Below are 26,549 nucleotides of genomic sequence, written 5' to 3'. Positions count from 1 at the left end.
AATTGCAAAAATTTCAGAGTTGGAACAAAAGATGCATTCTATATAAAAGCGAATGCTCACACAGACCTGCCTTCAACACCTTGTGTAACCACACCCCCACGCATGTATGGCACTTTGTGGTATGATTTGACTAAGACCGCCCAAATGGATACGAAAGTAAGGTGGGCGGTCTTGTAAATCTCATTGTACAGTTGCCGGCGCAGCCTGATGTTCCGAATGTGGTAAGAGGCGTTTCATTTCCGTGCAGTATTCGACCAATCACAACGCACTAGTAACCTGGCCAATCATAGCACACCTCGCTTTTCAGAGCGATGAGCTTTGTAAAATAACAGCGTGTTTCAGAGAGGCGGAGCAAAGAGGAGATACAAACATGCAGTGAATGTGGAAAATGCAGCGTTTTTTAACCTTAAATCGTGTATACACATTGTATCACATCTAAAACAAACAATAATATTCGTTATAGCCGGTTTTACTTAAGTATTTTACAGTACTAGCATCTCATTTAGGATTTTTTGAGCTGATTTAAGTAATTACACTCAGATGTCATATCAACGGTGAATAATCTGCTGGAATATCTAGTGACTGTAATACTGGGAAAAAGAATAAATGCTGCTGTAAACATTTCCATTAAAGTGGTCAAACCACAACATATGAATCTTAATGTATATAACGGCACTGTAATGCCAATGACAAAGAGTTTGTTTTCATATACATCATTCTTGGGACAAACTCTATTGAACGGAAACATGTCATTTAAATATAGCTACATAATGTCAAAACAATTGTGGGCGGTCTGCATAGGAGTCTCTATTACAGCACAGACAGAAAACTACCCAGTTAATGCCTGTTTGTCACGGCACATTGAGACATGTTAAGATACTTTATATTAACAGCACTGGGAAATAAACCATATTATTTAAAACAGTGGTGAGCTCCCAATACTAATAAATGCCAGAGAGGGGTGCAAACTTTTAAACAATGGCTTGACCTGTTTCATCCAAATCATTTCACTAAAACAGATTTCAAAGCGTAATAATAATAACATTAAATGTATTAATGTTAATGTAATTAATGTAATTTCCTCATACACTTATAGTATATCTTTATTTCAAAGGAATGTGGTGTAAAAGGGAATGGGTCAATAAATCAATATTTCAACACAAAAATTAAAAGGTCTATAAGAACAGTTTCCCCGATACAAGAAGATGCTAGCGACGGCATAACATATACACAACCTTATCATACTTTATATGTTAAGAAACAGCATTGACAAAAGTATCTGTCTTCTATCAGTAAGGTAAATATGATTATCAGATAATCTCCATTTAAATCCAACATTGTGCATTTTTCCAAAGACTGTTTTTATCACACGTTTTATTAATATTTTACAAGGTTAGTAATAAAAAACTTAACAGTTCTCCTCTAAATGTGTAGAAGATGTGCAGTGAGGATTTCAATTTAAAAACAATGATATTGTACAATCAATCCACATGCCAAACAAAACACTTTGGCATCTGGGAAACTTAAAACCTCACACAACTTCGGTGGAATTTGAAATGAAACAAGATTTCTTTTGTGTTTCGAAACAGGGGCTATAAGGCCATACATCCATGACTTCAGTTGACCTTAACAAGAACCTAGTAGACAGGGGACCAATATGGTCAGAAACTAAGTATAGCCTACATTGTGTAGAGGTAAAGAGCTTGTTAAGCGCTATGTATGAATCCAGTTACAATGTAAAACAATAATTTAATCAAAGTCTAAAATTCCTATAAATAATGACACATGAATTTAAATGTGCTGGTGTTCGTTTAGAAACTCTGTGAATTAAAAATGGTGCTATAACAGAACCCTTTCATTTGGTTCCTTATATGCACCGTGTCATTATATTAAATAATATATGAAAACCTCTCAGACACAAAATGTACATCGGTTTGTGGGGGACCTCATCAAACAATAGGTGCCGATCTGTCATTTGTGACCGTGGGTCGTAGTCTCACCGTGGAAAATGGATTCCCGCCACTGAGGAGGAACAGTGACACTTTGGTTAGAAGGAGAGGGATAAACTCTAGGTAATTTTACTGGTACTGGTAATATATTTGGTTAAAATGACTCACCCTAGCAATGGATGCATGGAGTGACCGTTTGGCACCTGCTTAAAAGAAAAAAAATGATAGTGAGTTTCCGATCTTTGGAGCTTATAAGTAAGCATTGCCATTTCCTTGTTGGACTGGTTTGATGAGGATGTCAATGCCATTCTGTCACTTCGCCAGCCAACTTGAGCACTTGGAACATTCGCTGTGTTCTGTGAACTCATTATCTGCGTCAGGAATCTTGATAATCTTGAAACGCTTGCTTGCTTCAGCTAAGGGTTGACTTATCAACAAGTGTTGACATCAAATCAGAAACCTCAAGTGACAAGAATCTACATGAGCTAAAGATAGGTTTTATAATGTTTGCTTGTGTTTCATGTTAACATTAACTGATCCAATAAAAAAATTCAGCATGTGCCTTATGATCTATTTGATATAACGATCAACCACAATTTATATTAGGATATCTACGGCATAGATATCTTTGGTATGAGATTTATTTCATATCACCAGAATCATTCCATTACAAACGAGCGGTGCAAAAAAACATAAATTTCAAGTTTAGTCCATTTCCAGCCCAAACCTATAGTACTATATGGCATTGGTTTCACAAAACTTGAACATGAACCATATGGACTTTCTTGCTACATTCATGATGCAGAACATCACAGCTTGAAAGCAACCACAGTCACATTCCCACTATAACATAATCGTAATTGAGGTTAACTTCTATCCAAACACATTTAGCCGCCTAAAACACCTTATTTTATGCAAGTGCCTTAATGCCGTGATCTGGGGCTTAATTCTGATATGTGGGGACATTCAGCTGTGTCCCCAAGTCTCCCGCATGATGTCACAACCAGGTAGGGAGCATTTTTTTGATGTCTTTTCAATTCTTCACTATGATAGTAATGCAGAGTATCCATCTACCCCGCCCTACGCCCCCTGGCAGCTGACAAAGGTTATATTACTCTGAGTCTATATCCAGCTACTAAGTTCCTGCAACCGAACATAAAATTAAATAAAAATAATTTCTATACAGCCACGGAAAAAATTAAGAGACCATTCTAAATTGGCACTGATTCCGCATTTCTACATTCATTGTGGTCATTCCAGTTCACTGTCTGTTGAATTTCAACAAAATCAAACGTCAGGAGTGACAAAGTCATTCAACAGCAATGTGAAAGACTGACAGCGTGACAAGACACATAAAAAACTAGATTGTCACATACAGTAAAACAAGTATTTTTTATAACTTTTCCTAAATTCATGTCAAATATTACTGTTGTATTTCTTAAAAGTTAATAGGAATGTGTTTTCTTTGCAGTATTTTTGTTCTATTGTTTTTTCAGAAAAATATGGTAAATTTGTCAAAGAATGAAACAAAAGGATCATTTTACCTAAACACATATCTATAAATAGTAAATGCTGACATTTTTTCTGTAGCTGTATGTTAAAGCTTATAGCATAAATGCACACCTCTTTTGTATTGTATCCTTAACACATCATTGCTGTTGAGTTGCAAAGAAAAGCCGTGGTTTTAAATTTACTCAAGAAAGGAACCTGATCTGATCAGGGAGTCCCTCCTGAAATACACATCAATGGTTTGCCTATTTCAGTCCAGCCAGAGAACAAAAAGGATCCAAAGGAGAGGCCCAGGTAGAGGTTCTTTTATTTGTCTGCTTGATCTACAGGTTGATCTAACCGTAGTTCAACTGTTGCTTCTATCAAATACTTGTGTAACATAACAAAAAAGCCACATTGCTGGTTTTGACGTCACACTGTATTGTGCATGCAGGCTTAAAGGGATAGTTCACCCCCCCATAAATTCTGTCATCATTTATAAACCCTCATGTCATTTGAAAACAGTAAATGACTCTTTCTTATGGAACACAATCAAAGATATTTTGAGAAATACCCCTCCACCTCCCGCTAATACTTCTGATGACTTTGCCAGTTTCTTCACGGATAGGGTGGAGACCATCAGCAGGAAATTCGTTGCTCAACGCATCCCTGATCTCTCTAATACCCCTTGCTATCCTCAACTCCATCTTTCTATCCCCTTTCGGAGACTGATGTCTCCAAAATTCTCCTTTCCAACAAGCCTACCACCTGTCCCCACGACTCAATCCCTTCCCACCTCCTACAGGCTATCTTCCCGTCTTTACTGCCTCAACTCACACACATTATAAACACCTCCATCACCACTGGTACTGTCCCCACCTAATTTAAACAAGCCCTGGTAACACCTTTAGTCAAGAAACCAACACTCGACACCTCAGTGGTCAGCAAGAACAGAACTATTTCACTCTTCCTTTCTAAGGCCCTAGAAAGGGTTGTATTTAACCAACTCTCTGCACATCTCTCACAGCAAAACCTTCTGGACAGTCAACAATCCGGCTTCAAGAAAAGACATTCCATGGAGACCGCTCGCCTGTCTGTCGTCAAAAACCTACAGCAGGCATGTGCTAAATCCCTGCCATCTGTCCTCATTCTGCTTGATTTCTCTGCTGCATTTGACATGGTGAACCACCAGATCCTGCTGTCCACTCTCCCCAAACTGGGCATCTTTGGAACTGCACTAAGACTGTTCAGAATCCAGATCTCACCAGCTGACAATGGGAGTTCCTCAGGGATCAGTTATTGCTCCTCTACTCTTTTCTATATATACCACCTCCGATACTTTCCTATAGTTCTCATACTTTTTTTATAAAGATGAAAGGCAGCTTTAGTTCTCTTTCCAGTCAGATGACCCCACCATCTCTGCCCGTGTCTCTGCCTGCCTTCTGGACATCTCTTCTTTGATGAAGGATTATCACCTTCTACTCAACCTCTCCAAGACAGAACTCCTGGTTGTACCAGCCCACCCATCCATTGAACACCACCTTAACATTCAGCTCGGCTCCTCAACTATAAAACCCTCCAAGTCTGCGAGGAACCTGGGGGTGATGTTCAACGACTGGCTGAAATTAACCTCTCACATCGAAGCAACCACTCAAACTTGCAGGTATGCGCTCTACAATATCAGGAAAATCAGGCTGTTACTTTCGGAGCATGCCTCTCAGCTGCAAATCCAAGCTCTGGTCATATCAAGACTTTACTACAGCAATTCTCTACTGGCCGGCATTCCAACCAATGCAGTCAAGCCCTTGCAAATGATCCAGAATGCAGCTGCACATCTAGTTTTCAATAATCCTTAAAGAACCCATGTAAACTCCTCATGATTTCTCTTCATTGGCAGCCAGTTGCTGCCCACATCAAGTTTAAATCACTGACACTGGCCTTCAGAACCGTCACAGCAATTTAGCCTCTATACCATAACTTACTGCTCAATGTCTACATCACCTCCCGTCATCTTCGGTCTGAAACTGAGCGAGGCACCAAATCACCTGCAAAAACCTTTACTCATTCGGTTCCCCTGTGGTGGAATGAACTGACAGCCTCAACCCCCCCCTGCAGCATCCTTCACAACTTTCAAAAAACCTCTCAAAACACAAACGCCTCATCCATTTGCAGAAGTGCGTGGGTGACAAGAGGCTTGATACAGGCTCATTTCAGTTAAAAAAAACTTATTACATTATTATATTTATTTCTCTTAAGACATTTTGTCACTTACCCAATGTAGGAGTTGCTTTTCTGAAATAAAACCTGAATAAACCGAGGCCGCCAAATGTGATCTCCGGAGGATGCACGGATGCAGCCTTCGAAGACGCAGCTACTTTCTAAAGTTTCTAAAAGTACATTCTAAAATGCAGTAACGATTTTGGTTTGACGTTTTAAGACCGCATTTCTCCTTGTTAAGGTCTATGTTTCTTTAGAGCCTGTTGCATTTCATCTTTTGTGCGTTTATTTTGAATGTTGCACTATGGTAGCTACAGTATATGTTCACAGAAATATAGAAACGAAAATCAAATATACTTTATATATAAATATACTTTTTACTGTATTGTCACAGAATGTCGGACAAACATAATTGCTCTTTTCAAGAGCTCTTTCCTCAAGAAGTTTATTATAAACTGAAATAATTTAGGCTTACTAGACACATTTTATGTCAGAGTGGGATCTGAGCCGGATTTGGTTTACCAGTGAGCGTTATGTGATCGGAGCGTTTGCTTGATCCGTTAGCACTGAGCGAAGCCCACAGTCATTGAGCGAAATATTGCTCTGCTACGGCTTTAATCCTCCTATTAGCATGGCGTTGTAAACAAACGGTACTGATACAAATATCCTCTTTTGTGTCCTGCAGAAGAAAGTGATATACTGTTCATGTTTTGAATGACATGAAAGTTAATAAATGATATCTTCACCAGTTTCTTGTAACTTGACAAACTACAGTTTGGAAGTGACTTCATTGCTGCAAATTGCAAACCGGCAGCTTCATCAACAATGCACTCAGCTTGCACATTAGCATCTGCGTTGTGTTTACCGTGTTCTTTGGAGAGGGGATGGAGGGCTTGATGGGTCTGTCCCCAAATGAGTCACTGTAGTCAGGCGGGGGCAGCAGCACGGGCTCCTCCAGCTCCCCCCGGCACTCTGGACCATCAGTCTGACTGTGCATCAAGCTCTCCTCTCTGCTCCACACAAATTACACAGACGACAGTAATTCACTTGATCACTTTAATTTTTCAACAGATGAATAAAAACTGTAGCTTTTAGTTGAAATGCCATCGATATTTCCTCCCCAAATTTGAAGATAAACCCCAGGTACCTGTTCCCGATCTCTGGCTCATTGTAAGTTCGACAATAGGATGAAGGAAACCAACCCCGTCTGCAATTAAATACAAAATGTAAAACTATAATGTGCACCATGTCAGACAAACAAAATGTGTTTTCACAATCTCACAGATGTAAAGCAGAGCACAATGTAGTATGAAGAATGCATTTGGATGTTGTTGCTTAGGAACTGTCACACAGCAACTTTGAACTCAGTGTGCGTCAGTGCATCAAGACTGTTTATTTCTCAAAATAGTGCTGGCGACAACATTATCACTAGCGAGGGGAAACCTGCGGACCCTGGACTTTCAAAAACAAGACCATGCAAAACTCATGTAACTGACCTGTCTGAAATTGGCTTTAAGATCTGGATTATTTAAATATTTGTCATTATCATCTAGTATATCAACATGCTCAGAAACATACCTGTCCCTGTTAGGTACTGTACTGTAAGCTAAGGTCCAGTTATATTAACTACTATGTAACTGGTAACACTTTACAAAAAGGTGCTATTTATTAACAATTACTAACAATGATCTTAATAATTAATTTTAATTTCATAATTACTAAAACATTTTTAGAATCAAATGTTGTGTCTATTAACATTATTAAATGCACAATGAACTAACATGAATAATTGCATTGACATTAACAAACCTTAACAAGGATTAAAAAAATGCTGAAAAAATAATTGGTTCATTGTAAATTAATGTGAGGGACAAAGAGCAGATAAAAACATGCACGGTATGTGAAAAAACACTGTTTTTTTACCTTAAATCTTTTATACACATTGCATTACATCTTAAACAAACGATAATATTAGTTTTAGCAGTGTCACATGACCCCTTTAAGTCACTCGTTTTAGCAACATTAACTTTTCTAAGCTGGAAATACTGGTTCCATGCCTCGGACTATTTAATCCTGTTAATTTTTGAGAAATATGGTGAGGCATGTTTGACATGCCGGGCATATCAGAAGTGAATGCATAGGTCATATGCGGACTCTGTAAACATTTACCATGAAAACATCTTCACATAGAAAAAGAATGACCTCCCTTCATACCAACAGCTCACTGATGACCTCATGGAAAGTGACGTAGCCTGTTAACTGTCACTGACACCTAAGTTTGCATCAATATTGTGCATCCAGTTTTCTAATCGAATCATGAAAAACTATATATCATTGGAAAGGTCTAAGACTCTAGAATACATATTTCTTCCGTGTTTTTTTAAAAGAAAAACAGAATTTTTTTTTGTGTATTTTTTACAAGAAACCTAACAGCATACATTAAAAAAAAAAATGTGTGTTTGTATGATTGTTTTTGTAGCAATAATCAGCTACTTTTCTTTTTTCAAACGAGACCAACGTTTGCAAAGAATTCATGAGTTACCGCCATTTTAGTTCCAACTTGTGTTTTCATGTGTATGCTCAAAAAGGGCTCCGACTTAAAATGCTCTACCTTTCAAACGTTTAGGTCACATTACAAATTCTTCATTAATATTTTTTACCAGAATTTTATCTCATCAAATCAAAGCAATAAGACAAATGTAAGTATTTGCAACTATGAAATTAAAAGATAAAAAACTGGGATGGCGCATTAACTAATGTTTATTGTTAATCTTTTGATTTTAATAATGTATTGTTAAATGCTTACATTAACATGAACCAAAATGAATGAATGATGTAGAATTATTGTTAGTTCATGTAACCCAATGCATTGACCAATGTTAACATATACAACCTTACTGTAAAGGTTTCACCATACTAGTTTTAAACATTCAGACTTATGTCTGCAAATCAAAAAGGTTTTTAAAACCATAAGAAATATTTCATACTTAAAAAAACATACTTAAAATGGTAGTGAATACATTGTATGTTTAAGTGACAACGAATGGCCTGAACTTACTGTCCAGCATGTTCTAGTTCTCCATACAGCCATCCGTCCCGCTCCTCTTGAATCAGCAGTGTAATGATGTCTCCATCATCAAAGCTCAGCAGAGTCTCATTATTCCCTGCTGTGTGGGGGAAAATAGTTTGTACCCTAGTCTTTTTTCCCACATCCATCCCGCTAGACAAAGACGTAGATCTGGACATGCCATTTTCATCTAGACTGTCCTGATCTGTGGATTTCAAAGCAAGTGTTATATACGTAGAAACATGTCAAACAAGACGAAAGCATGAGAGCATTGAGCCTACCTGAGTACTGCTCAGATGGGATGGGGCTCCTGGGAGCGTCCTGATAGAACATGTTGGCCAGTGGGCTCGTTTGGGCTTTGAGTGACGGGGCTGGAGGCGGATTCACAGATTTTTTCTGAATAATAATAAAACAATGTGAAAAATGTTAGAGTGGGATATGAGTTAAAGTCCAAAAAGCAAATGCATTTGGCTTTTTGCCAATAATGTAAATTGTGTAATGTCAATGAATGTAAAGGGTGTTTTTTTGTGAGACTGACCCTGATGCTGTGCTCTGACGTCGGCGAGGTCTCTGGTATGACTGACAGTGGGGTCTGAAGGCTGTCAATCATGGTATTCACTGTGTCGGGCACTTGGGTGGCATCGGTACACTTATCCTGCCAGCTGGGAAGTTTTACAGTCAGCAACTCTTTGGCCTGTGGAAAAGACAAATAGCTTAATGGAAACCAAGCAAACCATGTTGGAGGAACAGTCATGTAAATCCATAAATATAACTTGCCCTGGTTTAACATAAAGAGATGGTGAATTAAATAGATGTAACTTCAAACTAAATTCTTGATTTTCTGTAGGTCACCTTGTCATGAAATGCTGTGAGCTCATAAGTGAAGGCACAGTGTTTATCCACTAGAAAACAGAATCTCCTCTTCTCCTCCAACAGGGCTTCCCTGCATCCCTCTGCAATAAATGCCTGCATGTCTGTCTGCCGGGATGTGATGGTCTCTAAACACTAAAACCCATAATCAGAAAATATTGCTGAATCACATAACTAGAATCACACAACTTGTGCCAATGAAAATCATTGAATTCCACTGTAACATGACGACTGATTTGCATACATGAATAATCCTAGATAACATTAAAATACTGATAAGAAAACATTAACATAATTGTCTGAATTTCTCTGAAATCACAGTAACTTGCTTTCTATCAATAAGTCAAGATACAAAATGCTCTAATGCAACCCTTGCTTATGGACAGCAAGTGCAAACAAAAATGAATGAGTAAAATGTTAACAGAACATCTTTGGTGAATATGCTGTCTATGAAATGCAACGTAACACTGCGGTAATATAATATATTGTGTTAGAAGTCCTAGAAATGATTGTGATGTAAAAAACTGATACAGTCACATGCCTCTACATAACATGATGGTGTGTTTCTAGAAGAATAGATATACAGTGGAGAATAAAAATATCATATTTAACAAACTCAGACGAATATCAACAATGTTAGTAATCATTATTGGCCTATAAAAGCAATTTTCCGGCCGATAGTTTGAAAACAGCCGATATATCCTGTCAATGAGAAGAGGAAAATGCAATGAATTTGTTCTCTGTAAATAGAAAATGTCAAGAAACATCACCAGTTTGATGTTCAATATTAATAGTCATTAAATGAATTAATAACTATTAGGAAACTATTATCTTCAGGATAGGTATTCACGGCAGATATCACTCTAAATTATTAAGTATGTGTGCATCTCTAGTATCAACATTTCAACATTTAAGAAGCCACCACACATGTAGTCATTGTTTTGTGAGTAACCTATTTTTCTGACAGTGGAATCATTGCTTTTATCCTTCTTTACAGGATAGCCCTTCCTGTAATAGCTCTGGGTCTAGGTTGTCATGGTGACCATGGACGTTTCTTGTTTCCTTGGAGTTTTTTTCCAGTGTTATGTCGAAATCTTTTTATTTCATTTTTTACTTTATAGTCAAGTATAGAGATGGATGACTTAAGTTTTATCTTACAGCAGGGCATTGTTTGTTATTACTTTAGGATTTGTCAGCAGCATAAACTGACACGTTTTTGGAGGATGATCCCAGACACAAATGACGTTATATGAAAAGCAATAAAGCCATGCCGTTCAAATGATGTCATAATGAAGGTAAATGAATGAACCGGGCGACACACAAACCGCTTTCGGTGAACAAATACTTTCGTGTTGAGAAACAAGTTTTTATACAAGCTTCTCCAGCCCCTCCCAGAATGATGGTCTGGAGTGTGCTGTTGTGTTTATAATAGTTTCATAAGACTTTTTTTCTCAGTCAGACTCGCTGCGATTCGTAAATGGCAACCAAATGATGGATAGACTAAAAGCAACACCATTGTTGGTTTCTTTGTTAATTTCAATTTGCCTTCATGTATCTTTCAAAACAGGACTGAAATGCATTCATAAGCAAACATGTTATGTAAACAGATTTTCACTGCTATTTGTTCAAAGAAGCAATGACCCTTTAAAAAGAAGCTCAATGGTGATGTACAACAATAAATAATCCAATGGAGGCTAATTTCCAGGAAAATAATAAACACTGATTTGATGAACTATTTGGTCCGATTGCATTATACAGTAATACAAGATGCTCTTACCTCATTTTCTTTGAATTGATATTTAGAAGAATTCTTCCCTTGACTTTTTCTGCGCATTTTCTTCAGTTCAGCTTGTGATTTGTCCAAACAGTCTTGTCTTATTTTGTGCTCTGACTGGTATCTTTTGAAAGTGGCCTAGATACATTGTAAAATCAATGAATTAATGAAACATTCCAGCTGCATGTCATATTTGTATATTAGATTTCACTGATGTCCTTAGTATTTGATTTTGCAAAAAAATATACAACCAATAAAACGTTTTAAAAAGTCAACTTTGAAAACAGTGTTTTTTCATTTCCTGAAAAAGTAATTTGGACATCCGAGGTTTCGGAAGGACAGCAATGATATAGGTCTATAAGATTAAGATCTGAATCAAAAGTTGGCACCAATAGCCTTTTTGTTAGCGCGCCAAAATATAGTGCCGGTGCGCTCATGGCGACCCGAGTTTCTTTCCCGACTGGAGCATCCTTTAGCCGAACCGGCTACCCATCTCTGTCCAATTATTTCCTGTAAGCTCTATTCTGTCCTATCCCAATAAAGGTGTAAAAGCCCCTAAAATATAACTTTTAAAAATAGATCCAAATGATACAATACTTACATTCATGTACTTGATGTCCATATCTGTTTTCTTTTCCAGTTCGGTGATGAGCTCCCTGTGGAACTTCTTGAACTGATGCAACAACATCAATGACAGAGGAATAAAATCAATAATGGTGATATAACATTGATGTAAATTCCCCAAATGAGAAGCTATGACTATGTGAAGATCTAAAAAAAAGGTTTTTTTTATCTTCCGGGGTTAAATATTCATAACACATTCTTTCTATGTGAATTCCAATGTGAATACCAGAGAGTTTCTGATAAAAAATGTTCTTCAGGGTATACAGGGTGAATTATCTTAAAGTCTAAAGAGAGCGACGGGTCAACAATTTTTAAAGTCACATACCGCAGATAAACTCAGTTCAAAGAAAAGCACACACCTTCCCTAAGGCAAAAAGTGCTGGTATATGAATTATGAATGTATAGTACAGATCTTTAAACAAACCTCATTTTCAAGCATGTGACTATAAATGTTTGAGTACAAACAGACTTATTTCTTTAATGCTAATACCATATTTAGCCAGACACCTTTTCTCATTGTATTCCATTAGCGCTTCTCCCACTAGCACTGCCCTATGAAAACTCTTTTTATATATTTGTATTGGGACACAAGAGCATTACAAAGTCCAATGTCACCTAACCTCTACCTACCTAGTAGTTCAAATAAAAAAGAAATAAAACTGACTTACAGATTCCTCCAGTTCCAGTTGGACCTTCTTATGCACTTCTGAAATCTCCATGAGAACCACACCTGAGAAAAAGTGAAACATTTATGAGTCTTAAGTGCTGTTGTAAATATTTCTAGGCATTTGTACCTCAACTTGAACACTTTAAAGCTGCCTTCTAACATCTTTCCGACTGCAACTTTTCAAGGACATTCCATATTCCTGATTAATGTAGGCTTCACAATCACCAAGTAACTCCCATCCATCCTTGTGAGTGAGTTAATAAAAGGTTTTCTGATTTTAGTTTTTTGGTCTATTTTTGCTTTCCAAATAAATTTGGCAAATAATAGTCTGACCTTTGCTTACATAAGCCATGCGAGAAATTTAAATCATCAAAGGCATAGATACCCGTCAGCTAAAACACACACATCATGACATAAGCTTTATTCAACATCTTTACCAATAGTGTAAAAATGACCAAGAGAATGTCTTTCTGTTTGCAGTTGGGATTGTTTTTATAAACAAAAGTGAGTGAAAGCAAGATGTGCATTATGGTTGACGCACATATAGTAGTTTTAAAAGCATTATTAGCATGGAAAGGTCAGCAGGGTGAGCTGGTAAATGTGGTCTTTGTATTGAGAGTGCCAACAGAAGCCCAGAGATGACGCATAAGGGAGCACAACCTTACAAAGATTACAGAACCCAGCAAATGGATTACCATTAGGTCTCCTAAATCCCCCAAATGTACAGCTTTTAATGTTATAGATTTAAAATCAATATATCAATATGAAATCTAATTTGACCAGATTGGTTTTTCAAAGGGATAGTCACCAATGGATGAAAATATAGTAATAATTTACTCATCCTCATGTTGTTACAAATCTGTATAAACTTTATTGTTCTGTTAAACACAAAAGAAGATATTTAGCAGAATATGGGAAACTATACAGTTCTGGGGAACCATTGACTCCATAGTGTTTTTTTCGCTACTATTAAGTCAATGGTGGCCAAGAACTGTTTGGCTACAAACAATCTTCCAAATATCTTTCTTTGTGTTCAACAGAACAACAAAGTTTATATAGATTTGGCACAATTGGAGGGCGAGTAAATGAAAGAATTTCTTCATAAAACTTTACTTTTCAGTAGACGTTATAAATCTCTTTTTAGAACTTTTCCTTCAACCAACTGGTTGTATTCTGGTATTTAGTGCCAATTTCCATGAGCCAATCTGATCCTGTCCAACACAATCTTACCAGAATTTGGGTAACAGTTAAGAATACTGTTTCTTACTTAATGTGTAACTAAGGAGGAATTACTGCAGAACTAATAAGTAATTCCTCATTAATACTGATATCGGCTCTATAAATTACTAAGGAAGATGTGTTAACTAATCAGCATGGAGTAGCATTTTATAATTTTGTAAGTAACAGTTAACTAAACAATAGCTTTCGAATTCACGTATTCCTCCTTAAGAACTACTTTTAGTTATCTACGAATTCAGATTCTACATAAATAACTATGAAGTAACTAATAATAAACAATCATATACAAAATTGACCACCACAATAATCAAGCAGTAGACATTTCTTCTTATTTACTATTGCTAGTACTACTATTATGGAATTGCACTACTATTGCCACTATTACTACTACTATCATATAAATGCAATATGCCTTTCATGAAATTCTTGTACTCCAAAAGAGTCGTTACAAAAAAATTTGTTTTGTTTTCAATAACCAGAAATCAACTTCCCCACTCCAACTGCCTAGTCGTCATAAGCCACTTACCTCAAATAGGTTTATGATCTTCAAATACAGTATGTGTGTCTGTTTTCCACAGTATATATCACGTTATCATTAAATATTACCCTGTATGTAAGGCAATGTCTAGCGGAAGTGAAAAAAAACAGGGAACCCTTTATTAATGTATGAATAATTACTACATAATTCTGAGAGACTTACTTAGAACATGTAAGAGGATTCTACAGTGGAAATGTACGGAACCCATTAATAATTACCACATAATTCAACGGGTTCCCTACATTTCCACTTTAGAATACTGTTCCAGGTGCCAAGTAATTCTCTCAGAATTATGTAGTAATTCTCAATACATTAATAATGGATTCCATTGCATTTTCCATGAAATACATATTCCATTTCCATAATAGTAGTTCTAGCAATAGTAAGTAAGAAGAAAATGGTAACACTTCAGTGTAGGGGGCAATTCTCACTATTAACTAGTTGTTATTAGCATGCCTATTATTGGTATATTGTCCGTTTTATTAGTACTTATAAAGCACATAGTGTGCATGACCATACTCTACATCCATAATCCTACCCAATACCAAATCCTAACAAGTACCTTACTCCCTATTTATATGCAAGAAATTAAGAGTATATTGGAGAAAAAGTAATTGGTAATGGTTGGTTAATAGTGAGATCTGGCACCTATACTGAACTGTGACAGAAGAAATGTCCACTGCTTGATTATTGTGAAGGTCAATTGTTAATACGACTACAAACAATCTTCCAAATATCTTTCTCTGTGTTCAACAGATCATTAAAGTTTATATAGATTTGGAACAATTGGAGGGCGACTAAATGAAAGAATTTTCACTTTTGGTTGAACTGTGCAAATGTCTTCATAAAACTTGACTTTTCAGTTGCATTACAAATCTCTTTTTAGACCTTTTCCTCCAACCTACTGGTTCTATTCTGGTATTTATTGCCACTTTCCATGAGCCAATCTGATCCCGTCCAACACAATCTTACCACAATTTGGTTAACACTTATAAAATAGTTAGAAATTTGGGTAACAGAATACTGTTTCTTACTTATTGTGTAAGTGGGGGAGTTGATTTCTGGTTATTGAAAACAAAACAAATTTTGTTGTAACGACTCTTTTGGAGTACAAGAATTCCATGAAAGGCATATTGCATTTATATGACAGTAGTAGTAATAGTGGCAATAGTAGTGCAATTCCATAATAGTAGTACTAGCAATAGTAAATAAGAAGAAATGTCTACTGCTTGATTATTGTGGTGGTCAATTGTGTATATGACTGTTTATTTGCTGTTACTTCATAGTTATTTATGTAGAATCTGAATTCATAGATAACTAATAGTAGTTCTTAAGGAGAAATTAGTGAATTTGAAAGCTATTGATTAATTAACTGTTTCTTAACTAAATTATAAAATGCTACTTCAGACTGATTAGTTAACACATCTCCCATAGTAGTTAATAGAGCCGATATCAGTATTAATGAGGAATTACTTATTAGTTCTGCAGTAATTCCTTCTTAGTTACACATCAAGTAAGAAGCAGTATTCTAAAGCGTTACCGAAATTTCAAACTATTTCATGAGGTGGCTTATTTGTCCGACCGTGCAGTTTCACGCCAGTGACCCTAGGTTTAGGGGTGGGGTTATAGGCCGGGGCTTCCATTTTTGAGTTTTCTTATAACCACAAGTTTTTGTACGATTCACAATGTACGATTTCATACAAATTAGCCATCTCGTAAAATAACTATGGATTCCTGTGAGATCATATTGTCCCGTCATCAGGCGCGTGATAACACACAGGCTTCCCTATGCTGGAGCCTAGGGGCCCCACTGTTTAGGGGCCTCTGGTTTGCCAGATTTTTTTTACTTTTAAAGTAAATATTACGAGACCATGTAAATTACATTTCATGTAGTGTGTATTGTTGCCGTGTTTGTATGTAAGCAGTCTGCTGAGTTGTAAAGGCGAATGTGAATGAATAACAAAGTCATTGGCTTGGAAAAAAGGGAATCGACTCTGAATCGAGTCGTGCCCTAGTCTGATTCGCGAACCGCCGCGGATTTTCGTCACTATTAATAGTCCCGACTACGTTTGCTAGGACTGCCTGCGAAAACGTTTCTCTTCTCCCCCAAACACTGTAGCTTGTGAGCCTCGTTTGCGGTAGACCAATCATAGCTGACTTTAGCATTTAGCCAATCAGATCAGAGTAGGCTGGTGGAATGGATTTAGATGGATGATTTGCCGTACGAATACGTCGGTCAGAGAGTCGGTCAGAAGGTAAGAATAACTGCCTACTATAACAAAATGTTTTTACACCTTGTACGTAATGTACATAAACTTGTTGTTGGACAATACTTAAACCTAAACAAAATGTCCGAAAGAAAGTATAATAGTGGAGCACAAAAACGGAAAATAAAAAAGTTAAAAGAACATCGTGACTAAGACAGCAGCAGGAGGACTGGCAGCTCCTATTGGCTAACATTGGTGCTCTGGTTGAAACAACTGGAGTGGGATCCTTAGCTGTTGCAGCAGTAAGCTCATTATTTCATCTGTAATATTTCAGGGAGTTATTCCACAATGACAGGCATATTATACAGATTGGTTTTAGGGGCTGTTCATATTTTGCATATACTTGTATAAAACTGGAGCTTGCGCTCTCCTGGTGTTTGCCGTTGCTACGCAAACAGTAATGTAGAGGAAAAACTGTAGTATTTGCTGTCTCAATGTGTGTCCATCACGGTGCGATTGTACCCGACGCCCCTATAAGCATTGGTTTGGTGTCTTGATTCTATCGAAACCTGGTGCGTTTGCATTCATCTAAGATATGATATTCTGTTTACACAGAATATCATATCTTAGATGAATGCAAACATTGGTCAATATATTTTGTTTTTTATTCACTTGATGTTTTTATGCGCAGAGTAAACAACACTTGGCCCTTACTGTATATTTACTTACAGAGCTTTCTTCCGCTTGCAAACAGACTATTTATCAGGACTATATTTTAAATCTGGAAACATCGTATTACCATTAATTTGCCGCTATGATTTCACTCGCAACGTGCAAAACAATGCAGGCTCACTCTTGGCCAAATCCAAGGTAAATTACCAAGACTATCATCTCTTACATGTGTTATATTGAAGTCAATACATTGAAATCGGCTAAAGCGCATGCGCAGAGTTTGCGTGACAGCTTTTACATCAGCTATTTTTCATGCAAACCACGCCCGTTCCGAACTAAACTGCAAGCGTGAAAGGCACCTCAAAGCCAACTATGGGGGAGGGCTTCACCCAAAGGCCACCCTAGGGGCCCCTGACCACCTTAATCCGCCCTTACCTGTCCTATATTTTAGTTGTTAAACATCTTGTTTCACTCAAAAGTTGGATTCAATTTACATAGGGATATTTTTGTTTACAGCAGCATTTGTCTGAGTTTGCTTGGCGATTTTAAAAAGCTTTCCTGAGTTCAGTTTAGATTCGCCACTATTGGAAAGCATCACAATGACTGAAAAATAAACAGAGCAGCTAAAAATCTCAGAAAGAGGAAAAAAGTGTTTCAATATCTGTTTCGGAGCATTAAAGTGAAAGTGTTGAAGAAATATTCACGTCTCACAATGGCAACAAAGAACCTTATGATGTAATGAATTGATCAACCTTACACAGCCAAGTATCTGTAACACGTTTCATACCAACTAATGAGAATATCACATCTACATACACCGCGGGTCCCCTTATATGGAATTCGCCATTTTGTTTCTACAGTAGCCCTAAATGGACAAACTGCTTTACAGAGCGTGTTTCATAAATACGTTATCTCTTTCAGCAAAGAAGTGAAAACCTGATGACATCTTATTTCTTTGTTAACTACCATAGTGCTTCGAAAGGTAAGGGGCGGAGTCAGCTGTTGATTGCAATTTGCTTTATCACCACTAGATGCCACTAAATGTCATACACTAGACCTTTAAAAGAACAAAAGTTACTTTGCATTTGGATGTTCTTGGGCTTAATTTTAGAAGAATGAGTCAGCTAGGGAAAGGGGTGGTGACCAGACTGAGCACCTCTCACATTCCTGTCATATAGTTTCAAATGTTTAGATTCCCCACAGTGAAATCACTGTGTTAAAGGAATTGTCCTGAGACTTGCTTTCACCTATGCTGGACCTCAGGCTGATAATGTTCACATGTCAACAGAGGGTCAAAAGCAACCACAAGCCATGCCTTATATACACAACAGCTTTTCATAATAGAGGCTAACATCACATCCGCTTGCAGACACTGATATGAGCCATGGTCTTATGACTCCTTCATCACAGCCGTTTGGATCATAATGTTTTTTGGGGGGATTTTTAGGTGTGCGTTTGGATGGTGCTTTGGTGCATTTGAGCCATGATGACAAAATCTCGCAGCACAGCTGTTTGTTTTGTCTGTTTGCTGCCAGTCTGCGCAATACATGTGAGAGAATTCACACTGTCTGGTGGTGGCCATCTAAGCAGTCTGGGAGAGTTTCCTAAACGTCTCACAAATCACACACATCTGTTTTTGTGCAAAATACAGATAAGATTTGAGCTTAATACACGATTATCATTTTCTCTGCCCAATCCCAAATGACCAAACAGATAGCAATATATCAATCTGATTAAAACTATCAGACAATATAAATTCAACTGTTGCTGGGTCACAAGAGACAAGAACCAAACCTGTCCGAGTTGTATCACGTGAATGTGGCTTACACAGACTTTGATTTAAAAAGAGGAAATAACTAGCACTCAGTTTTCCAAGACACGACAATGACTCATCTAATAAAAAATGTGAAGTCGCTCCTTGTGCAGACCACGTCTGCATCAGCAAGTCATACTCACCAAACTCTCTGGACACCGGTGATTCTGCAGCACTTTCCCCAATCTTTGAGACTGCGTCAAAATATACCTTTCCGGCCATGGTCATCGCTGTAAGACACACATAGCACACATTGATTAACACGTACTGAAATCGCCGCTGGATGTATTCTCAAAATTTGGCCTGAACCATCATCTTATGTTATTGTAGCTTGTCTTTCATTTACATAGTGCAACTCCATGATGTGCATGAAATAATGTGGTTACCTGACACTGATTTCTCATAGCTCTTCCCCAGGTTGACTAGATTTCGCAGCCCTGGATTGAACTGCTCCACCACATTCTAGAAAAGCAGGAAAAACAGCTCATACGTTCAAGTTGTTGCAGAAAGCAATTTTGTCGCGGCTGAATGAAACTTCAGCAACTTCAACTACTGACACAGTAAAATGCATGCGCTGTCCTTAAGACTGCCCAACCATGTCATTGCTAAATGAAATTACAACAGAGATTTATTACACTTTACTATTTTCTAAATATAGCTCCATTGTTGCCGTTTAATCATTTACTTATTTTAATTCAATTGCCTTATGAGATCAAGGTCCAGTCAATCCGGGACCCTGTGCCTCTCTATTGAAATGCCCCACAATGTAAATCAGGGCAGTTCCTCTGTTAATTCCCCAGGCACACACCCATGACAAAACAATGAACTGTCAGGTATGCAATAACAGAAACACTGCAGCACAAACAGGTTTCCAACCCAGAAACCCAACATAGCAACAGTAATATGCATTCGTGTTTGTACTGTGTAGCAAAGTTGAACCTTTTTCATTATTAAACTCAGTTAAACAACTTTCACAAGTCTGCATTTTACACCTGGCAGTCAATGACGAATAAAGAAAGACGCACTAAGGTGTCGGCCGCCCCTCTCTCGCGCGGTACTTCGATATCATACGCCGAACAGATAAAGTGAGTTGTACCTTATAAGTGCTCTCGGTGAGTTTGTTCACGTCGTCCGGGATTCGAGACATTTTGGCAGGTGGTCCTAAAAAGTCCTCAGTGATAATTTGTTTGTTTCGGCTTCCCAGTACGAGCGCTGTGCTTTCGTCGCACCTGTGAAAAGTGTGTGGACGCGGATAGAAAAAGGGGCGCAGATGCGCGCTCACGGTGAATACAACAGCGCACGGACAGACTGAAGGAAGATGAAACCTTTCTGAGCAGCAACCTCATGCCACGCGTGGAAAAGGTGGGATCGGTGACGTCACCTGGCTGACTTTCTTCCATTGAACACAACTTACAGTTGAATTTAAATACTGGTAGCCTACTTGGCTACTGATATTTATCTTATGATAGACCTTGGCATTTTATGGGTCATGCAACATAATTTCAAAACATTGAAAGAACGAATAACAATATCACAATAGCCTAATAATAATAAAATATGTGGGGAGAATCAACATTGTTCAAAATAGATGGAACATTTGTGTTTATTTATTATTTACGTTTTATTCATTCATTCATAAATTCATAATAAAAACTTAAAAAATAAAAACTCTACATACTGAAACTTGACTTGTTTTCGCGCTTATTTGGTGAACACTATACAAATAGACTACAAATGTAGCTTTACATGTTTTAATTTAAAAGTCGCGTGTAAATCGAAGACTGATATCAAATTTATGAGGTATCAAATTAATAAACTATTGGGGACTATCTGAAACTTTGCACTACACAAATGTGAAGCGCCACCGTGTGGCCATTTCACCCATAAGACTGCCTCGTGTTTCGGGGCGTCACTGTATTACCGTAGTTTTACTACAAATACTATGGTTAAACTGTGGTTATTGTAATGAGCGACCATAAAGTATTTGGGCTATTATGGATTTACTAGAAATAAAACCAAAACAATAGGCTTTGTTTACATTTTCATAAACAGAGATGTCTACTTTATACATGATAAAATATACATTTGTGTTTTAAGACAATAACATATAACTATATTATATTTGAAATGGAATGTTTTACTTTATGTACCAAGTCTCTGACGTGTGAGTGGAATTTGTGGATTTGTTTCGGTTCTGCATGAATTATATTCTTTTGCAACACAATACACCCCCTTTATATAAGGACAAGAATTCACGTGGATGTGATTTCAAGCCTTTACCAAATAGTGTGAAAAGACATAAATGTAGAACTCTGTTGTAAGTCACAAGCCGTCATTTAAACCCATTTGAAGAGCCACGCTGAAGAGTCCACATGAACTGTAAATACAGCTTATAGTTCAGAGTAAATGAAACATGGGTCCCCATTATAGGTAATCAGTTTAGTTTTCAGGTCTTGTGTTCATATTGAATGTGGAATATTTCAATCAAATTCTGCGTATTTATTTCCATCAGGATCTGGAGTGTTCTGCTTCACACTTTTCTCTCACTCATCTCTGTTGCTGTTGGCATACCCGACAACTTAATCCATTCATCTGGTAAGCTGACTAGTCCTCTAATGTCTTTTGGCTTGGCTGTCACTTTGGTGTTTATTTTTGCCACGTTGTTTCCATTCTGCCACAGGAGATGTGCCAGGAAAGATCACCTTCCGTCAGATGGAGGGGAATTACACATATTTGCGGGACAGTGGCGCTCTGGCCTCATGCGTACCCACCCTGGTTACTTTTGATCTCCTTGACCAAAGGCGTAACTTTCGCTCTGCTGTTTTCAAATACACATGGGACTTTGGCAATGGGTAATCTATGTCCTAGCCATTGTTTCACTTATGGTACTAAATTGTATAACCTAAATCTAAATGTAAACCCTTAACTATACTGTCATTGTTTTTAGAGAAGTGTTTGAATCTATGTCCTGGCCATTGTTTCACTTACATACTAACCTTAACCTAAACCTTTAACTATATTGTCATTGTTTTTAGGAAAGTATTTGAAGGCCCAGAGCCTTTTGTGCATTGTAGCTACTCCTCACCTGGGAATTACACCTTTATATTGAGGATTGGAGCCAACATAACCAAACAATCCAGAATTAACGGACTGTACTCTATAGATTTGACTGTGTTAGGTGGGTGCAACATCACTATCACTTGTCATCAGTACTTTTATTTAAATCGGTACAATGTACTTATAGTGTTAACATGTCAAAGATCAACTTCCGACTAAGTCTCCTTTTGTTTTGTAGATGCCATACAAAGTATTGAATTGAGAGGACCATTGAGTTATAACGTGGACCAAAGGAGTAGCCTGTCCTTTCAGGTTGGAGGAAGGTAAATACATTTAAAGTATAGCTCAACTGAGAACATTATACAGTTTTTCTGTATAATTTTTTTCCAAAGTTGTTTATTATGGGTCAATGACGAAGGATTTTCAACTTGCCAATTTTAAAATAGAAACAAATAATATGTATTGCAGTTAGTTTAACATTACGAATGTGGTGTACACATAAATGCAGAATAACATTTTAAATTAAGTAATTTTAGTGTTTTTCATTTATGAATTGGCCATAGCCATAAAAAAGTCATGTGGTGCAAACGTGATTTATCTTAAAATTAAATAATTTCCTTGACATGATTAGAATATGAATCTTTAGTTTTTAAGGTGCTTTGAAGCCAAGTATTTGCATTTCTTTGAGCTAAGTTATCATTTCATATTTTTGATCTATACTTTTGTCTTAAATGAACAAACTTTTTTTTCCTAAATATCACATACAACTCATGCACTCTTAAAATGAATGTCTTCATTTTAACACACTTTATGTGTTACTTTCAACACACATTGTGTACACATTAATGTGCTGTCCTCAACTGAACACACAGCTGTTTTTAGAGTTAAAGCATACTGTGAAGAGATTCATATTTCAGCCACAAAATGCGATATTTTGAATATTATACAATTATGGACATTAATGGTGGCACCAAATGAGAAGTGGTCGTTATATGTCATTGACACCTAATCTATTTTGTTTTTTTCTATGATGTGTTGAAGTCCTCCGGTTTGGTACTGCTGGAGACTTTTGCCTGATTGTCAATCACCCAGTCCAATGTCCTGCGACTCAGTCAGGCTTTACGAAAATATATTCAATCTGAACTACACCTTCACATCAGTAGGAACGTATTGCTTAGAAATCAGCGTGAGAAATAATATCAGCAATCTTCAGACATCCTACAACATCCACGTTCAGGACAGCCGTAAGTATAGCACATTCTTTCAAAAAAATTTGTGCGTATAAACAGTCGTGATGGAGAGTTGCCAGTACTGATTGTAGGCATGTTGTTAAACAAAGGGAAAATAATTGAAATTTGAAGCAAAACTGCATGCTTATTTATGCTTTTGACAAATTCATTTTTCTGCATTTACTGGAAATTAAACCCATGACCGGCTAACGTCATGCTGTAGCAGCTGAGCTACCGAAAAAGTGGCCTCAGTGCCAAAGAATTGTAATTTGACAGCAGCAGTTTTATATCTGATTTATTATTCATGCTGCTGCTGAACAACAAAGATGTCTGAATTACCAGCAGAGCACTTTTTACATTTTCATGCAGATTTTTTAGTTTGATTTTATTTTATTTCTGAGTAAGCTCACACATCAATAATATTTTTTCCTCAGCTGTGAATCACCTCATCTTTATTTTGCCCTGTGCTGCAGTGATTTTTGCTACTCTCATATTCATCTCTGTCTCGGTGTGTTGTCCACTGCAAGAATCGGGTTTTGTATGTAAGACACTGGTGAGTGATGTGCAACCATTAAAGCAAAATATTAGTATGTTGTCTTTATATACATCTGGATCGCACCATTCCGATTTGTCCACCAGAGGCTAATATACACCAGTTTCGTGAGGATTCAGCCCATTGGTTTACAGCCTTTTTATAAGATATTGCCACTGGTGACAATGGTTCTATTTGGCATTTTCTTATAGAATATTTGACCACATATCCTATCAGCATAACAGTTTAAGTAAAAGGTTCAATTGATAAATAATTTTTGATGCATTTAGCCTACTTTTGCTTTAAAGGGATAGTTCACCTAAAATTATATCATCATTTAATCACCCTCTTGTTATTTCAAACCTTTATGACTTTCTTTCTTCTGCACAATACAAAAGAAGATATTTTGAAAAATACACCATAGAAGTGAGTGGGTCCCCTGGTTGTTCATAAAAACCAACATTTTTCAAAATATCTTCTTTTTAATTTTTGGGTGAACTTTCCCTTTAATGACAAGAGTAATTTGTGCCAATCGATGACTATCCCAGCATGCTGTGAGAAGGTTTTATCTTGTGACCTTCTAGGGAAGCATAAAAATGACACATTTTGTACAAAGGAGCTGATTGTGGCAAAATGTACTTTAGTCACACATAGTGTGGAATTTGTAATGCTTCGTTAACATTTGTAGATGTGATTCCCAGATTATCATGGTTTTACTAAATTACATTGGTGTACATTTTGTCTTCTTTTGTATCAGGTATCGGATATGAGTTATGATGCTGTCACAGACATTGAGATGCATGCCAAGGATGCAGCCTCCCCCTTGAAGGATAATTGTCCATTACAAACATCTTCCAGACGAATTGAATCACAGTCCCTTCTTCATCAGCAAGGGATGTACAATCATTAACCCTATTTAACCCAATTAACCCTGTTAATTCCATCTGATATTTCTTAAAATTTGCTTTCATTGTATTATCTTGAATTATAGCCATTCACATTTATCAAGTACCCTATAGTGTCATTCAAATCTGTATGACTTTTTGAAGATATTTTGAAGAATGTTGGTAACCATTCAACATTTGCCTTTATTGACTTTTACCACAACAACAACAACAAAAAACATTGACACAATTCTCAGAATATCTTCTATTATGTTCCACAGAGAAAGGGTCATACAGTTTTGAAGTTGCAAACTCTGAAATGGTTTAAGAGGTTGTTTATGAGGGTTTTGCAAGTCAACAGTGTTTTTGGGATATTCCAAGTTCAATTTTTAAACTTGAATATAATGTACAACAAGCACTGCTGTATTGTAGAAGGATCATATGTCTTTGCTAGATATTCATACTGAAAGCTCTTTCTACTGGAATAAATGAATCTGACCTGTATATTCCTGCTGTGATGATCAATGACATTTGCCATCTGCACTGTGAGGTATCAGGAAGAGAAGTATTACAGCTCCACAAGGGACTGAAAAATATCTCTCTGGGTTAAAGGCTATATATGTGTAATGCATCATACTTCTGGTAATAACTGTGCCCTTCAGCCCAACAGTAGCCGAGGAATTACTCTTGTCCTTTGAAGTGTAGAAGTAGTGTGCATGTAAAAGGACAATGTGTTTCTTTAAACATTATGGTGCATATTTATTACTACAAGTATCTTGGGAAATGTTGTATTTAAGGATATTATAGGTTACTTAAAGGGACACTTCACATAAAAATGAATGATGTCGATTTTTTGCTTGAATTATTGTAATGCATTCAAGGTTTGCAATGTCTTAAATTTTTGGGGAACTAATGGGGAGAAGTATAATTCAAAGCAACCTTTTAGCATTTTTTTTTAAATTGGTGTTTACTTATATTTAGACAACAGCATTTAAGGCATCATTTTAAGAACACGTCTGAACCCAATTCATGTCTGTACAATAGAAGTGAATGTGTACTGCCGTTGTTCGGTTACCAACATTCTTCTATATATCTTCTCCAGAAGAAAGTACAATCTTAACAATCAAAGTACTTAAAAGGTTCTTCACAGCGATGCCATAAGAACCACTTTTGGTTCCAAAAGAACCATTTAGTCAAAGGTTCTTTAAATGACCATCTCTTTCTTACTTTTTAATAATCTGAAGAACTTTTTTTCGCCAGAAAGAACCATTTTTGAAACAGAAAGTTACTTTAGATGTCAAGTCATACAGGTTTGAAATGACATTAATAAATGATGTATGTGATTACATATTTTACAGACACATTTCAAATATATCACTTATTACCTATTTAGATGAAAGCCGCTCAATTCATCATAAGTCTTGCATCAAACATTGCAGAAAAAATGTATTTCAAAGCTCATAATGTTGAACTGTGATTGGCAGAGCACTGGTAAACTACATTATTTAAAGTGTTAATCACCTCAGGAATGTGAGCTGTGAGGAAGCAGGAGATTTTCTCTCCCCGAAGATAAAGGTCACAGAGAGCTGATTACCTTGAGGAATCCAAACATTATACCAACATCTGAATACTGTATCCAATAAATTCAAACACAACCTGCGAAACTTCTTAACCAAACTTACACCCATCTCAAACTCATTTTAGATTTTTAATAGTTAGATG

The 26,549-nt window shown here is 36.9% G+C and overlaps 2 protein-coding genes across 4 annotated transcripts; one reads left to right on the top strand and one right to left on the bottom strand.

The window, feature by feature from the left end:
* Positions 1-1,085: 1,085 nt before the first annotated feature.
* baiap2l1a (BAR/IMD domain containing adaptor protein 2 like 1a) lies at positions 1,086-20,441 on the bottom strand. Of its 2 annotated transcripts, none has more exons than XM_056772145.1 (14): positions 20,222-20,441; positions 19,512-19,587; positions 19,269-19,355; positions 12,658-12,719; positions 11,967-12,038; positions 11,369-11,503; positions 9,574-9,726; positions 9,260-9,415; positions 9,003-9,117; positions 8,713-8,926; positions 6,802-6,861; positions 6,520-6,664; positions 2,118-2,155; positions 1,086-2,022 (listed from the first exon to the last, which is right to left on the bottom strand). In XM_056772145.1, the coding sequence occupies exons 1-14, from the start codon at positions 20,270-20,272 to the stop codon at positions 1,950-1,952; spliced, it is 1,437 nt and encodes a 478-aa protein (XP_056628123.1). In that variant the 5' UTR covers positions 20,273-20,441; the 3' UTR covers positions 1,086-1,949. The 2 variants fall into 2 exon arrangements, with proteins under 2 accessions (XP_056628123.1, XP_056628124.1); XM_056772146.1 differs by having other exon boundaries at positions 2,118-2,152; positions 20,222-20,439.
* Positions 20,388-25,320, top strand: tmem130 (transmembrane protein 130). Of its 2 annotated transcripts, none has more exons than XM_056772148.1 (8): positions 20,388-20,487; positions 21,638-21,720; positions 21,806-21,977; positions 22,161-22,303; positions 22,421-22,505; positions 23,224-23,426; positions 23,846-23,964; positions 24,701-25,320. In XM_056772148.1, the coding sequence occupies exons 3-8, from the start codon at positions 21,838-21,840 to the stop codon at positions 24,851-24,853; spliced, it is 843 nt and encodes a 280-aa protein (XP_056628126.1). In that variant the 5' UTR covers positions 20,388-20,487; positions 21,638-21,720; positions 21,806-21,837; the 3' UTR covers positions 24,854-25,320. The 2 variants fall into 2 exon arrangements, with proteins under 2 accessions (XP_056628126.1, XP_056628125.1); XM_056772147.1 differs by lacking the exon at positions 20,388-20,487 and adding an exon at positions 21,477-21,555.
* The last annotated feature ends 1,229 nt before the right edge of the window (positions 25,321-26,549 follow it).

This window comes from Triplophysa dalaica, chromosome 17 (assembly GCF_015846415.1).
Source record: "Triplophysa dalaica isolate WHDGS20190420 chromosome 17, ASM1584641v1, whole genome shotgun sequence".
In the NCBI taxonomy this organism is placed as follows: Eukaryota; Metazoa; Chordata; class Actinopteri; order Cypriniformes; family Nemacheilidae; genus Triplophysa; species Triplophysa dalaica.
This window is presented reverse-complemented; position numbering and strand designations above follow the sequence as displayed.

Excerpts from the sequence above, each read along its gene's own strand:
- baiap2l1a (XM_056772145.1), bottom strand. The coding sequence starts at position 20,272 with ATGTCTCGAATCCCGGACGACGTGAACAAACTCACCGAGAGCACTTAT. Across the intron at positions 12,039-12,657 it reads AACTGGAACTGGAGGAATCT|TTCAAGAAGTTCCACAGGGA; the intron begins GTAAGTCAGTTT and ends TTGTTGCATCAG. Across the intron at positions 2,156-6,519 it reads TCCCCTCTCCAAAGAACACG|CAGGTGCCAAACGGTCACTC; the intron begins GTAAACACAACG and ends TTTTCTTTTAAG.
- tmem130 (XM_056772147.1), top strand. Across the intron at positions 22,304-22,420 it reads TATAGATTTGACTGTGTTAG|ATGCCATACAAAGTATTGAA; the intron begins GTGGGTGCAACA and ends TTTGTTTTGTAG. Across the intron at positions 22,506-23,223 it reads TCCTTTCAGGTTGGAGGAAG|TCCTCCGGTTTGGTACTGCT; the intron begins GTAAATACATTT and ends GATGTGTTGAAG.